The sequence below is a fragment of the Protopterus annectens genome, chromosome 4.part0 (genome assembly GCF_019279795.1).
Source record: "Protopterus annectens isolate FY-2018-M chromosome 4.part0, PAN1.0, whole genome shotgun sequence".
Lineage (NCBI taxonomy): Eukaryota > Metazoa > Chordata > Ceratodontiformes > Protopteridae > Protopterus > Protopterus annectens.
Window position 1 is genome coordinate 1,895,093,122 of NC_056733.1, and position 16,265 is coordinate 1,895,109,386.

Below are 16,265 nucleotides of genomic sequence, written 5' to 3' on the forward strand. Positions count from 1 at the left end.
TCACCCCAACCCCACAGGCAAAGCAATACATGGCAACACACCTCACACCAGCAGCACAGGCAAAGCAATACATGGCAACACACCTCACACCAACACCACAGGCAAAGCAATACATGACAACACACCTCTCACCGATACCACAGGCAAAGCAATACATGACAACACACCTCACACCAACACCACAGGCAAAGCAATACATGGCAACACACCTCACACCAACACCACAGGCAAAGCAATACATGACGACACACCTCACACCAACACCACAGGCAAAGCAATACATGGCAACACACCTCACACCAATACCACAGGCAAAGCAATACATGAAAACACACCTCACACCAACACCACAGGCAAAGCAATACATGGCAACACACCTCACACCAACACCACAGGCAAAGCAATACATGGCAACACACCTCACACCAACACCACAGGCAAAGCAATACATGGCAACACACCTCACACCAACACCACAGGCAAAGCAATACATGGCAACACACCTCACACCAACACCACCGGCAAAGCAATACATGACAACACACCTCACACCAACACCACAGGCAAAGCAATACATGGCAACACACCTCACACCAGCAGCACAGGCAAAGCAATACATGGCAACACACCTCACACCAACACCACAGGCAAAGCAATACATGACAACACACCTCACACCAACACCACAGGCAAAGCAATACATGGCAACACACCTCACACCAACACCACAGACAAAGCAATACATGGCAACACACCTCACACCAACACCACAGGCAAAGCAATACATGACAACACACCTCACACCAACACCACAGGCAAAGCAATACATGACAACACACCTCACACCAATATCACAGGCAAAGCAATACATGACAACACACCTCACACCAATATCACAGGCAAAGCAATACATGGCATCACACCTCACACCAACACCACAGGCAAAGCAATACATGGCAACACACCTCACACCAATATCACAGGCAAAGCAATACATGACAACACACCTCACACCAACACCACAGACAAAGCAATACATGACAACACACCTCACACCAACACCACAGGCAAAGCAATACATGGCAACACACCTCACACCAACACCACAGGCAAAGCAATACATGGCAACACACCTCACACCAACACCACAGGCAAAGCAATACATGGCAACACACCTCACACCAACACCACAGGCAAAGCAATACATGGCAACACACCTCACACCAATATCACAGGCAAAGCAATACATGACAACACACCTCACACCAACACCACAGGCAAAGCAATACATGACAACACACCTCACACCAATATCACAGGCAAAGCAATACATGACAACACACCTCACACCAATATCACAGGCAAAGCAATACATGGCAACACACCTCACACCAACACCACAGGCAAAGCAATACATGGCAACACACCTCACACCAATATCACAGGCAAAGCAATACATGGCAACACACCTCACACCAATATCACAGGCAAAGCAATACATGACAACACACCTCACACCAACAGCACAGGCAAAGCAATACATAACAACACACCTCACACCAGCAGCACAGGCAAAGCAATACATAACAACACACCTCACACCAGCAGCACAGGCAAAGCAATACATGAAAACACACCTCACACTAGCAGCCCAGATAAAGTAATACATGACAGGCACAGTGCCTCACACCAGCACCAGCAGCACAACTAAAGCAGTACATGACCAGGCATACCTCACAGCAGCAGCACAAGCAAAGCAATACATTACAACACACCTCACACCAACACCACAGGCAAAGCAATACATGGCAACACACCTCACACCAATACCACAGGCAAAGCAATACATGACAACACACCTCACACCAACACCACAGGCAAAGCAATACATGGCAACACACCTCACACCAATATCACAGGCAAAGCAATACATGACAACACACCTCACACCAACACCACAGGCAAAGCAATACATGGCAACACACCTCACACCAATACCACAGGCAAAGCAATACATGACAACACACCTCACACCAACAGCACAGGCAAAGCAATACATGACAACACACCTCACACCAACAGCACAGGCAAAGCAATACATAACAACACACCTCACACCAACACCACAGGCAAAGCAATACATGACAACACACCTCACACCAACAGCACAGGCAAAGCAATACATGACAACACACCTCACACCAGCAGCACAGGCAAAGCAATACATGACAACACACCTCACACCAACACCACAGGCAAAGCAATACATGACAACAAACCTCACACCGATGCCACAGGCAAAGCAATACATGACAACACACCTCACACCAACAGCACAGGCAAAGCAATACATGACAACACACCTCACACCAACAGCACAGGCAAAGCAATACATAACAACACACCTCACACCAACACCACAGGCAAAGCAATACATGACAACACACCTCACACCAACAGCACAGGCAAAGCAATACATGACAACACACCTCACACCAGCAGCACAGGCAAAGCAATACATAACAACACACCTCACACCAACACCACAGGCAAAGCAATACATGACAACACACCTCACACCGATGCCACAGGCAAAGCAATACATGACAACACACCTCACACCGATACCACAGGCAAAGCAATACATGACAACACACCTCACACTGATACCACAGGCAAAGCAATGCATGACAACACATCTCACACCAGCAGCACAGGCAAAGCAATACATGACAACACACCTCACACCAACACCACAGGCAAAGCAATACATGACAACACACCTCACACCGATACCACAGGCAAAGCAATACATGACAACACATCTCACACCAGCAGCACAGGCAAAGCAATACATGACAACACACCTCACACCAGCAGCACAGGCAAAGCAATACATGAAACACACCTCACACCAGCAGCACAGGCAAAGCAATACATGAAAACACACCTCACACTAGCAGCCCAGATAAAGTAATACATGACAGGCACAGTGCCTCACAGCAGCAAGGCAAAAAAGTAAAACATGAAAAACAGGGTACCTCATACCAGTATCAGAAACAAAGAGAAAAATGACAGGCACAGTGTCTCCCATCAGCACCATGACCAAAGAAAAACATGACAGACACACCTCACACTAGTGGCATAAACAAGGTAATACATGACTGAAGCAGTGCCTCACACCAACACCACAAAGTAAAATATAACAGGTGAACCTCACACCAGCAGCACTGGCAAAGCAATTCATGACAACACATCTCACACCAGCAGTACGAGCAAAACAATACATGACAACACATCTCACACCAGCAGCACAAGTAAAGCAATACATGAAAACACACCTCACACCAGCAGCACAGGCAAAGTAGTACATGATAGGCACAGTGTTTCACACTTGCACCACAAATTGAGTAAAGCATTACAGGTACAGTATCTCATGTTGAGTAAAGCATTACGGGTACAGTAGCTCATACTTGGACCACAAACATTATAAAACATCATAAGTAAAGTGCCTTACACTATCACCACCAATGAAGAAAAACTTAACAGATGCAGTGCCTCACACATGCATCACAAACAAAATAAAACATGACAGGCAAACCTCACACCAGCAGCACAGGCTAAGTAATACATACCAGGCACAATGTCTTACACTTGCAGCCCAAAAAAAAAAAAATACAAAAAAAAAAAAACATGACAAGTACAGTGCCTTAGATGTGTACCACAAACTGAGTAAAACATTACAGTCATAGTACTTCAAACCAGCAATAAAACATGACATGCACATATCATACCGACAGCACAAAGTAATACATGACAATCACAGTGCCTTGCACCAACACCACAAAGTGAAATATGATTGACATAGTGCTAAACACCCTCACAAAAAAAGTGCACCACATTGGCATGACAAAGTAAAACATGGCAGGTACAGTGTCTCACACTGATACCATAATTAACGAAAGTAACTAGACAGGATACACCACGAGAACACGTTCTTCAAAAGAATTTCCTTTATTCCAAGCAGTAATTTTTTTTTTTTTTCCTCTTTTCTCTTGACTATGAGTGTCTTTGACTGTGTAATCAGACAGCTTCACTTGAAATAAACTTGGGTCACTATACTAGAATGAGACTCGAATATTATATCTAGAGGTTCCTTTTGCACGGATTGAACAATCAATGAAATATCATATTCATGTATATATTTTTTTATGTTTGAACATCTTATTTATTTATTCTTCATTCAGACATTCATGTATTTATGTATTATACTTTTTCATACATATTTCTCATGTAGATCTTATTTAGTACTGGGAACAACAAGACAAAACTACACATTATCGATTAAGTATTTATAGTAATAACTTATTAGAACAAGCAGTGAAAACTACGACATTTGATATACGCACAGTGATATATTAATGAATTTTTTGGGTCAACATATATATATAATTTTTTATTTCATCATTTCTTGTTTCTACACTTCATGTTATATTTTACATCAATTATCGTTTTTTATATAAAAACTTATAAAAAATTATAACTAGTTAGCATGCTATGAGGATTACATGCCTCATACACAAATTCACATATCATAAGATTACCATAGACGCACAAAGCACTTTACCATCAGACTCATTTTTTAACTAGTTTAGATTTAGATTTAAATTTAGTTGCAGGCAAGTTTCAGCTATTCTAATGAGTTTAAATATAATAGAGAACTTTGACGTCGTGTTCATGCAAGGAAATCTAGAGTCAGCTCTTTGAATTTCATGTTTTAAATTTTATATTGTGAACGTATTATTCACATATATATTGAATATTTAACATGATATATTTCAATAACGGTAAAATGAAATTTAATAGCGGGCACAACAGCAAGTACAGATAGGTATACTATAGATTTTATAAAGATTCTGACATAGGACATGAAGTATAAAAAATCGCATTTGATCTACAACAGAATCTTGGACATGAAGTCAGTGATTAAATATCAAGATGTCTAGTCATACTTCGTTTTATTTATATTTATTTCAACTACTTATTTACTTCATTTTATATTCCTTCCATATTTTATAGTTTTGGAACTGATATACGGAAGATGAAATTCATTCATTATTATATGGATAAGTTTGCACATCCATACGCGTTAACCTATCAATCAAATTGGTTAAAGTGAAATGCAACCTAATAATGTTTTATTTTGTTTTAGGGAACATTTTTACTAAAATTTATTTATGTTTTACTTATTATAAATATGTTTTTTTAGAAGTTATTATTTGATTATTTTCTATTGAGGAAATATTGCCATAATATGTGAAACGTAAAAATCACCTTGAGTGTCTGAGGCAGAAGTTTAATGCATAATAGAGGCATGGATTTCTTCAATCAGTTAATTTTGAAAACCTTTCTGATTAGTTAATTATTTGATTGTTTAATGATTTTAAGTTTAATTGGAAGTATTGTTGATATAAAAGGAACAAGGATAGACACTGTTTTATTGATCTGAAGAAGCGTGCAAGCAGCACGCGAAAGCGCTTATCCCTGTTTGTTTTACTGCTTGGAATAAAGGAAATTCTTTTGAAGAACGTGTTCTCGTGGTGTATCCTGTCTAGTTACTTTCGTTAATTTGGTGCTGGTGTTTGCTACAGGATACTTTAGGAGGTATAGCGGCAATTTGGTTTTTATTCTACACTGATACCATAATCAAAATAAACATGGCAGGCACTGTACTCCACTCTAGCCCCACAAAGTAATACATGACAGAGTTAGTGCTTCACACTAGCTTTACAAAGTAGCACATGCTTGACACAGTAACTCACACCAGTGCTACAAAGTAATAAGTAATACATGACAGTCACAGTTCTTTACGCTAGCTTTACAAAATAACACATGCTAGGTGCACTACTTCACACCAGCACTACAAAGTAATACATGACACACACAGTGCTTCACAGTAGTTTTACAAAGTAGCACATGCTTGGCACAGTAACTCACACCAGTGCTACAAAGTAACACATGATGGGCTCAGTGCTTTGCACGAGCTTTACAAAGTAACACATGCTAGGCACACTACTTCACACCAGCGCTACAAAGTCATACATGACACTCACAGCGCTTCGCACTAGCTTTACAAAGTAGCACATGCTTGGCACAGTAACTCACACCAATGCTACAAACAAAGTAGCACATGACAGGCTCAGCGGTTCACACTAGCTTTACAAAGTAGCACTTGCTTGGCACAGTACCTCACACCAATGCTACAAACAAAGTAAACATGAAAGATACAGTGCTCCATACCAGCACTGCAAACAGCCAAATGAGATTTAGCCACAGAGCATCTGGCTGCTTTGCATACAAGTGCCTAGCCACTGAGGCAGCTATGCAGTAAGGTATAAAATGAAGGTAGATCCTTTGAAAAATAAGAACCATGTGAAGTAACTTTAAAGTTCCTGTGGAGAAACACCTGGACATTGAATTATTTCGGACTGACAGGTCAGATCTGTTTCTAAGAGCCCTTCTAAAAGGGAAGGGAATCATTTACTTGTTGACAAATTACCTGTGTTATTAACAGAAAGTGAGCAGTTCCCATATCAGTTGAGGTTGTACTGCACAAACACAGACAATGTGCCTGGAGGGGATGAACTTTCTCAGGTTATGGCACATGCTCAACCCAACAGTACTGGCAGCAGTGGAGAGCCACAGAGCTCTCTAGGAAGAGGTAAATTTACTGTCACACTGAGCACTTTTACATTCAAGACTTCAGCAAAGCAGACAAGCAAAACACTTAATTTGTAAAGGTTTCTAAGAAAATCCCATGATAAACCTTCCCAAGTGAACAAATCATTGTAAATATTGTTAACAAGTGAATCATTTAAACTTTACCATTTTCTGTTAAAATGTGTTCCTGTATATATTATTTATAACTGTACATGTTCTGAAGCTCCAAATTAAGTAGTGAGATCAAATGAAAGCTTATAAAACACTTAAGAATAAATTGCTTTAAAGGTTATAAAAACTGAGCCATCTGTACTTTACCACATTTTGATGAAATTAGTGCCTTCACTCATAACACCTAAAAGTGTATTCCATAAGGCTCAAACTATGAAGAAACTGTATAAATATGAGAATACACTGACACCCATAGCTACTCATTTTAACTCCTTATAGTATTTACCATTAAAGAGAAAATGGCATTGCCTGACTATTGTGACCTGCTATATAATGTATTAAAAATCAATACCAGCCACATTAGGAATAATACTGAACAGTATTATAACATTCACTATTGCTAAAATGAATTCTCCATACAAACCAGGACTGACAGAATAAACTATAAATAAAGGACTTTCAGTGGGAGCTAAAATCACTCCCACCCTGGTCTGTGTAAGCATTTAGTTTGAAATGTGCCTTGAAAGCTAAACCTTTGGAGTAAACTCATGTTATATAACCCTTCTTTAATTTCCTTCTTTTTTATGATTTAACAATATTTTCTTATTTACACAGTTTAATAACACCTTGACACTTTTTTTTTTGGGGGGGGGGTTGTCTTTATTTATTCATCCATTCATTCATTCACTTTTGCTTAATGAGAATGTCCATCTGGAAGGTGAAAAAAAAAATAGCAGAGGCCTGGGGAGAAAAGCTCCACAAAAAGTACTAGTATAACATGAATCGGTCATGACTGATGTGAAATGCACCATTACAAGTGTTATACATTTACACAATTGTATGGAGTAAAACCTTAAATAGTTCATAGTTTTATAATCTATTGAATTATTTTTCTTATGATTTTCTTCTGCTCTCATTAAACCACTTAATTTATATTTTAAGCTTCAAAAATAATTTTATTATCGATAATTTCTACAGCTATATTTTAGAAGAAAGTATTAAAATGTATAAGGTTCATTTTTTTGATAATATTTACAATAATTTGTACATTGGTGAAGGTTTGTCATATGCTTTTGTAGAAACATATAAAGAAACAGATTTTCATTAATTTTGTTCAGATCTATTTTAATGAATTTTAAAATGAAGGCACTAAATGTGACAAAGTTTCCCACCTATTTATCTAGCATGTTGTTTATATAGTTAACAGTATTTTACAAATGGTACCCACAACTTTTGTTTTTACTTTTGATATCCTGCAAGACAGAGCAGGGGATTGCAAAGGGTGTATTCCACTATGTTGTGGAAAGGCTACTTTAAAGCAAGCAGGGGATAGATTGTGATGGGAACTAGCTGGGCAAAAGAGCCACAGCAACCAGATTCAATGTAAGCTGTTAAAGATTTTAATTTTGTGCATTTTCTCTTCACAAGAACATGACATCCTCTCTTGTGTGAATGACTGCAAAAGGCAAGTGTTTACGGGGTTCGTCCTGGCAACAGATAACAGTGTACTAGATCTGCACCAGTGAATCCCCAGTAGTAGTGAGGCAGGACATTCCTTACAGCAAATTTTATCTGCAGTCTGCTATATTAATTGTGTGGTTATATCAGGAATGCATTTGACTGTAGACAGCTACAACTTACTTGTAATTCTTATGAGCTCCCAATTAGGAAAAGAATATGATATGCAATTTAGGATATTATCTGATATTATTGAGGGTCTGGAATGTCGTCTAAATGTATTATAACTGGTTTTGAAATGTTATGGATGCATTGAATTGAATTTACAATCTCCTTCTATGCTAGCTTATTTTCTTTTGGCAAATGTACTGTGGCAGCAAATACAGCATGCACACCTCACCAGTCATCGTGGCACCGTCCCACTGTTTGCCTCAGTCATCGTGGCACTGTCCCACTGTTTGCCTCAGTCATCGTGGCACCGTCCCACTGTTTGCCTTTATGAAGATGCTACTAATCTTAGGTTGCTTTTCACCAGAGGAAATGCTAGCTGCTTTTAATGACCTGACATTTGCCACTCCTCAGGGCCCTGGCCTGATCAAACTATGTTCACAAATGCAAAGGAGAGGTAGGACCTATGTGTGGGGCAGAGGAGCATGGTCCCACCAATGTATCCAGAAGAATGTTACAGTTAATAGAAAATGGTGGTGTCAAATACCCTGAGATACAAAACTACCCTGAGATGTGGCACTGCAGGCACAGGTCAAATATTTTACCATAATGACCCTTCTGACAAGTATCCAGAAGGAGACACATAGCATTACGTATGACAAGCTGGCCTTTAGGAGGGGAGAACTGAAGTCCCCTTCCTGGAAGTAATATCTTTCTCAGACTATGATGGTACTGAATATTGTCAGAAATCATGGCATATACACCGCTGAGGAATTTCTGAAGGCTTTCTCTCACCACATGATGATGTAGTGGATACTTCACATCAAGACACAGCAGTTATCTTGCACTACCCATAGCATTAATATGGCATGTATTACATACATACATACACACACACACACACACACACACACACACACATATATATATATATATATATATATATATATATATATATATATATATATATTGGTCTAGTTTGAAATCACAAAAGCTTACATTACCGATGATTAGAAGATCGACACCAGAAGATCAACTTCTTAAAATACTGAAACTTTAGCATATTGAGTCAGAGAATACTGAATCTGTGGAGGTGAGTATTGTGTTGTGTTTGGGTATTGTAGTATCCCTTTAAGAAGTGCTGCATTTTAGTGAATATACGTGATGGATGTTACATGTACCAGTGAAGGGAATTTGTGAGCTTGTTTTGTAAAACATGTGAAGTAAAGGGTAAGGAAGATATTATTGTTAAGGGTAGGATTCCTGTGTTTCTAACTAAATTGTGTGAGTGTCCTTTGCGGTGCTGGAATAAGTGTGTGTGGATGTGTTTGCATTGGCAGGTGTAGGTGTTTTGGGAAGAGAGAGGTATTTGTGTTAGAAAGTATTTGGACATCTGTTATGGAAATCACATTACATTGAGGATCAGGAAATGTACCTTTCCTCCACTGTAGTGAAGTCTTATAGTTGGTATATTAAATTTGCAGGGGGTGTGGGAGATGGAGGGGGGGATTGCCCCTGGTTAAATGTAGAGAAGTCAGCAGTGCTTTATTTTGTATTTGTTGGTTTGTATTTTGTGGTGTAGGGGTAGAGGTTTAGGTTTGCATTGTGTTTTTCGATATTTTGGGACTCGGACATATGCACATTGACAGATGTCATGCATTGCAGTTTTAGACTATTTAGGTCTTGGTGCTATATGTTATTCCCTGTACACCTTTGCAGTATCGTGACAGGATGTGAATTACTGCTTGGGGATGGATTCCTGATGTCCTGCAGCACTGCATCTGATATATGTCCTCATGTAATGATATTAAAGCAGGTAGATTTTTCCCCATGTATGCACAATGGTTTGACTTCCATCTACAGTTCTACAGAGTCTGATCTTCACTGCTGCATAGGCATGATGTCTCTGTTTCCACTGATCTGTGTCTGCTCTTCTAGCCCCTATTACATCAGTTTGACATTGTAATTTCATCATTGCAATCAGCTGTTTGATGGCATGGGGCTTACGATACCCAGTTACTGATCAGTTCCAACATCAGATTTCCAAATAGCCCATAGTATCTTACCTTAACATTGTAAAAGTTCCCCCTTAGCTTTAATATTATACCTCCCCTCCTTCCCCATCTCTCCCCTTACTCTTAAAATTATATATTTTCTCCACCCCCACTTTCCCCCTTACCTTTAACATTGTACTTCTCCTTCATCCCCACCTTCCTCTTACTCTACCTTCTCTCCTTCTTTATCTTTAGACTTAACATCATTCATCCTTTCCATCCCCACCCTCTAACTTACCCTTTTGTACCTACCCCATTCTGTCTTGAACGACTCTTGTTCTTCTCATTCCACAGCAATTGTGGTAGTTCACACCATCGGTCCGCAACCCCCTGTGATCCAGGAAATGGATAGTCCCTGCAGGATGCTGCCCTGTGTCTCTCCTTCTGTCATAAGAACTATGTTTATTATAGTAAATTAAGAGAGTTAAAGGGAAAAGAATCACAGTAGAGTAATGTCAATTGTTTAGCTTAAAACACATTTAGCACATTTTCCCTTTTATATCTAGCACAGACTCAAGTGCTTACATTGGGAAAATAAAATATATGTGTCATCCATAAGTTCTGAATTCACAGACTTGAAACAGAACATTTATTAATGCTAAATCCAAACACTGACCTTAGTACAGTCCTAGAAATCTTTAACCAGTTAGCCATTTGTCATGATGAATTATGATTATCAAAGGTTAAAAAGGAAAATCTGAACTGATGCTCCTCTCCTTTTTTATTTGATCTACAGTTTGGGCAGTAGTGAATTTGCATCTCCTTTTTTATAATATCTCATTTTTACATACTATGATTTCCTCTTCATCTTGCTGTTCTGTTTTGTCATTCAATTAAGTGGGAGATGTAAAAGATATTCTTATTTAAATTTATCAGGAACAGATGAACAGAAATATACTCCTGATTTGATATTTATGTGTATCATTTCCTATTTAAAGAAATAAGTCTACTTCATTTCATTGCAAAACAAACGAGACATTATTTTAAAATGTAATTTTTTGCCTTGTAATACAGTAGTATGTATGGATAGTCACTACATTGTTTCAATATATGACATAGTATTAATAAAGATTTTATTAAGAACGTCTTAATACACATTTGACAGCAATTTTAGTTTAGTGATCCACCATACAAAATAATAAGGGGAACACCAGTTGGACTGCTCTAGCACACTGCAGTGTTGGAAGTCTGAAGGCTTGACCTACAGTTTTCAATACTCTTGATATTGATTTTAAGAGACTACATTATACTAAACACCCCAATGTTCTACCTCCACACCATCTTGTTCTGCAAGTCAGTCAGCCAGTCAGGACTGAAAAATGTGCAGAGTTACTATTATATAGTACAGGTCTCAAAGCTAAAAACAGGCACCTGCATCTTGTGTATACAAGGGACTTAGAGTTTACTAAAACCCTTTCCCCTTTATCACTTCATCAGTGTATCTTCCATTTCCCCTGCCTCTCCATCTCACCTCTTATGCCTGATACAGTGTTGTTTCAAAGCCATCCTCTGAAATATGATAACCTAGTTTCTGTCTAAATCATGGCTCCCTTCATCAGCACAGTACAAATGTATGGAATTCTTTCAAATACTTTGTCCCAGATTATCAGAATATCTTTTACCATGCAAAGTCTAATGACACTATCACTCTCATGACAGGTAACAGTACAATGACTTCAGTACCCAAAGAGACATAACCAAAACAAACCATAACAGTGATTTTTCTATTCTTTTTTTTTTTTTTTTTGCACTAAAATTTTTGCTTTACATGTGTCCAGATGAGTAGATCAAGCAATGCATATGACATATCCTGGCCTTTTGTGGTGTTTAAACATGATCTGTATACTCTCTCTACCTCTAAACTGCTATAATAATAGTCTGAACAGTGAGGTCATCAATACTGTATTTACTTCAATAACTGGTGTGTATTATGTCAAATCAAGAGATGAGTAATAAAGGCCAATGTAAAGTTTTTCTATGCTGATTGAGTGGTTATTGCTGCAGACCTTTTAATTAAAACTAGAGATGTAGCTTGCAAAAGGAGTAAAATAAAAAAAGACAGCTGGTACCACAGCAACATGCAAAGCAAGCTGATGGATTGGCCTTGCTGGTGTTCAAAGCCAACACAAATTAATATAAAGGAAATTAAAACATTAGTAAGCAATGCATAAAATAGGAAGATTATACACTCATTTTAGAGGCTTATCCATTTTCAACAAAGGAAAGCTAATGAACACTTTCCACATTTTGTGCAGATTCTTCCTATATGTTCTTATGTTTACAGTAAAAAAAACACCTTTGTGTTCTTTCACTCTAAACCTAAAACTTGCCAAAAGGGACAACTTTTTAGCAAGTGTCAACTATATCTGCATAACTCATTTTACTGTTGCACAAAAGTGAACGTCACAAATTTTTTTTCAAGTGGACAATGAGTGTTATGTGTAAGATATGAAATTCACAGACACAAATGAGTACACTCTTTAATATCATCCCAAGACGTGAATAAAAAGGAAACAGAAAGCTTGAGTCTATAATGTTATACATGCCTTCTGTTACTCCTTCATGCAACCAAGTAACATTTAAACAGATACATGATATGTATTTATTACCATGAATGCTGCTGGAAATTGGAAGTCAGTTCTGTTTTGCGCTGATAGTGTTGCTTTTGTTTTATTTCAGCATCGCTCTACTGTTGCTTCTTGTATGCACAGACAAGAGACTGTTGACTGCTTGAAGAAGTTCAATGCAAGGAGGAAACTTAAGGTAAGTTGTAAAGAAATTAATCTTGTTTCTATATAAAATTAATTAAGGATACACTAAATAGCAATTTGATCTTAAGTGATGGTGACAAGGAAATATTAGTGGTTGTCATCACTGGTGCACAAGACATTATTAAGATTGTAGCATGTTATCAATGTCATAAACTGGAAAAAGTACAACATAATGAGTTCCTAGATAAACTGGAAAGAACATTTAATAATAACAAAATTATTCTACTGGGTGAATTTTACCACTAAGATATTACTTGGCATTAATTGGCTTCCAGTAATTATTGTAATAGGTTTATAGAAATGAATGCATATTATGGCATGATTCAATGGTTGAACACATCAGGAAGGGCAATATTTTTAGATTTACTAATAACAGATGATGAGAGTCTGACATTTAATATCTTAATAGACATGCTGTTAGGCATGTTGGATCACAACTCTTTACATTTTAACATAAAGAAATATCAGTTAAGAAGACTATCAAATATAATTATGAGAAACCTGATTACTGTAAAATTAAAGATAAAAATTATATCAATAGGAGTGATTGGTTTATGAATGCAGATGGTGGATATAATATTCTGCAGCAGATAATGCATAAGGAATGGAAGGTACTATAGGTAAACCCCCCCAACTTAAATAATAAATGTCCTTATTGATGGAATGTAGACCAAATTAGATTATACAGAAATAAAGAAGAGATTATTCTGTACATTCTAAAACATTCCTGTGAAACTGAATAAAAGAAAGATTAAATAAACTAACCAAGTCATTTAAGAAGAAGATAAAGATTAGAAAAACCTCTTTTGTTCAGTGCTCTTCATCATAATGGACTCGTACCAAATGCTTGGAAATATCAAATATTATTCCTTTATATAGGAAGGAAAACATCTGATATTAATAACTGCTGTCCGGTTAGTTTAACCTACATTTTAAGAAAAGGTTTTTGAAAGGTGTCTGTTGGAAGTAATAAATGTCATACTAAACAATCATTTATATGATATTAATCAACATGGTTCTCAAAGATAGAAGGCAGATTGACGTTAACTAATTTGATAGAGTTTTATGATAATGTTAGAACTTTGGTGGACAATGGGATGAAAACAGCCAAAGAGTTTGACATTTTGCAACATTAGACCATTTATAATGTTTTGGTTGGAAATAATTATAATCCATGATGATTAATTGATTCATTGAATAGCTTTCTGATTGGAAACAACTTTTTACAGTTATAAGACAGAATTCTGTGTCTCATAATGTAACATCAGGTGTTCCCAGGGATCTGGATTGGGCCCATTGCTGTTTGTTACTGTTTTTTCCATCAGTCACTACTATCAAATGACACTGGATAAGTATGCTGATAATTTTAAACTAGATTTCATTGTATCTAATGAAAATAGCCTTAGTGATTAGTCAAGTGAATTTGGTATTAAATTCAGCACTAATAAATGTAATGTTGTGTATTTTGGTAGGAATATCAGAAGTCATCCAATTTTCATGCAAAATGCTACATTAACTATAATTAATGAATATAAGGATTTGAGAATATTGGTTTCTTCTAACTGGTCGTTTTCTAAACAGGTAACCACTGTTTCCACTAAAGCTATTAGACAGTTAGGCCTATTACTGAAAAATATTACTGTGCTTGATGACAAGTAAATGGTAGACTTATATAAAGTTTAAATTATATCTATTTTGGTGCATAATAATGCATTTTGTATATATATATAATAAAAGGCAATGAGATGGCCTTGAAAAGGTTGAAAGAAAAATTACTAAGATAATTTCTGTTGTAAGAAATTATAAGAACAGAGCAAATCATTATTAAAATTTTAGAATGAAAATGATTTTAGGACATAGAACTTTCAGGGAAGAAGTCCTTCAGGTTATGTTAAATTTAACAATTAATAACAATATGAAAACTCACAGCCTGTTTTTTACACACTTGAATTTAAATCCAGCCATCTTACATTAAGAAGGGCTCCCCTTCACCCTTATGGCAGAAGAGTGTGGGTATAGCCTTGTCTGAGCTGGGGATTGCTAGAGGAAGGATTATTGTGTGATTTTCTCTTAGTATACTAGTTTAAAACTGTTTAATTTTGACTGTATATAAGCCTCCTGTTTGCGGGTAGCTGCACACCGCTTAATGGGGGTTAGTGGTGCCTTGTATAGACGCAAACGTCTAGAAATGATTTTTCCATTGACACCAGTCAGTGAAACCCTCCCAGGTTTCCTGCTGCTCTGCAGGCAATGCAGCTGAGCACTGAGCAGCATCAACTACTTTCCATCCCTGATCTTCTATAGAATAAGTCCCCTTGTTAATCCTAGAGCAATAGCTGATCTAATTTGCCATCTTAGGAATTAGTACTTAAGAATTACCTGCTACTATAGACAGTCAGTTTCCCAACATTTCTTCAGCCAGCCTGACTGACATGGGCATCCTGAGGCAATGTAGCAATTGCTTCATGTATACTGACAACCACTTGCTCCTAAAGCAAACAAATACAGTATGTGAGAGTTGTATCTATACCATGCAACTAGAACTAGCCCTCTCACATAACAATAAATAAGACATCACAAAGGTTATCAGCACACAGATCTCTCCATTCACACAAGATAAGGTCAAGACATATAAACCCACATATGTGGAGGTACTCACTAAGAGCCTAACAAAAGACCAGAGACCTCCAAAGCACAAACAACCTAAACATACTGGCATATGAACAGAATCCACCACTACACATAATAACACACATATCAGTGTCTCAACAATTAAGCCCACAAAGCAAAACACCTCAAAACCTAATGTCCTAGTCATAGGTGACTCAAAAGTGAGACACACAAATGTCCCCCTCACCAGGCTGGAAAAGGAGAAGGTCACGGTCAGCTGCCTGTCAGGTGCCAGGATACATCAAATCATGCA

At 37.5% G+C, this 16,265-nt stretch overlaps 1 protein-coding gene across 2 annotated transcripts in view; it reads left to right on the plus strand.

The window, feature by feature from the left end:
- The window catches only part of LOC122800065 (calcium/calmodulin-dependent protein kinase type II subunit alpha), a 1,141,826-nt gene that overhangs the window by 425,760 nt on the left and 699,801 nt on the right, over positions 1–16,265 (plus strand). For both annotated transcript variants that reach the window (XM_044069562.1, XM_044069563.1), the window contains exon 7: positions 13,251–13,334. In XM_044069562.1, coding sequence (XP_043925497.1) covers positions 13,251–13,334 — 84 coding nt within the window. The remainder of the gene's footprint in view (positions 1–13,250; positions 13,335–16,265) is intronic.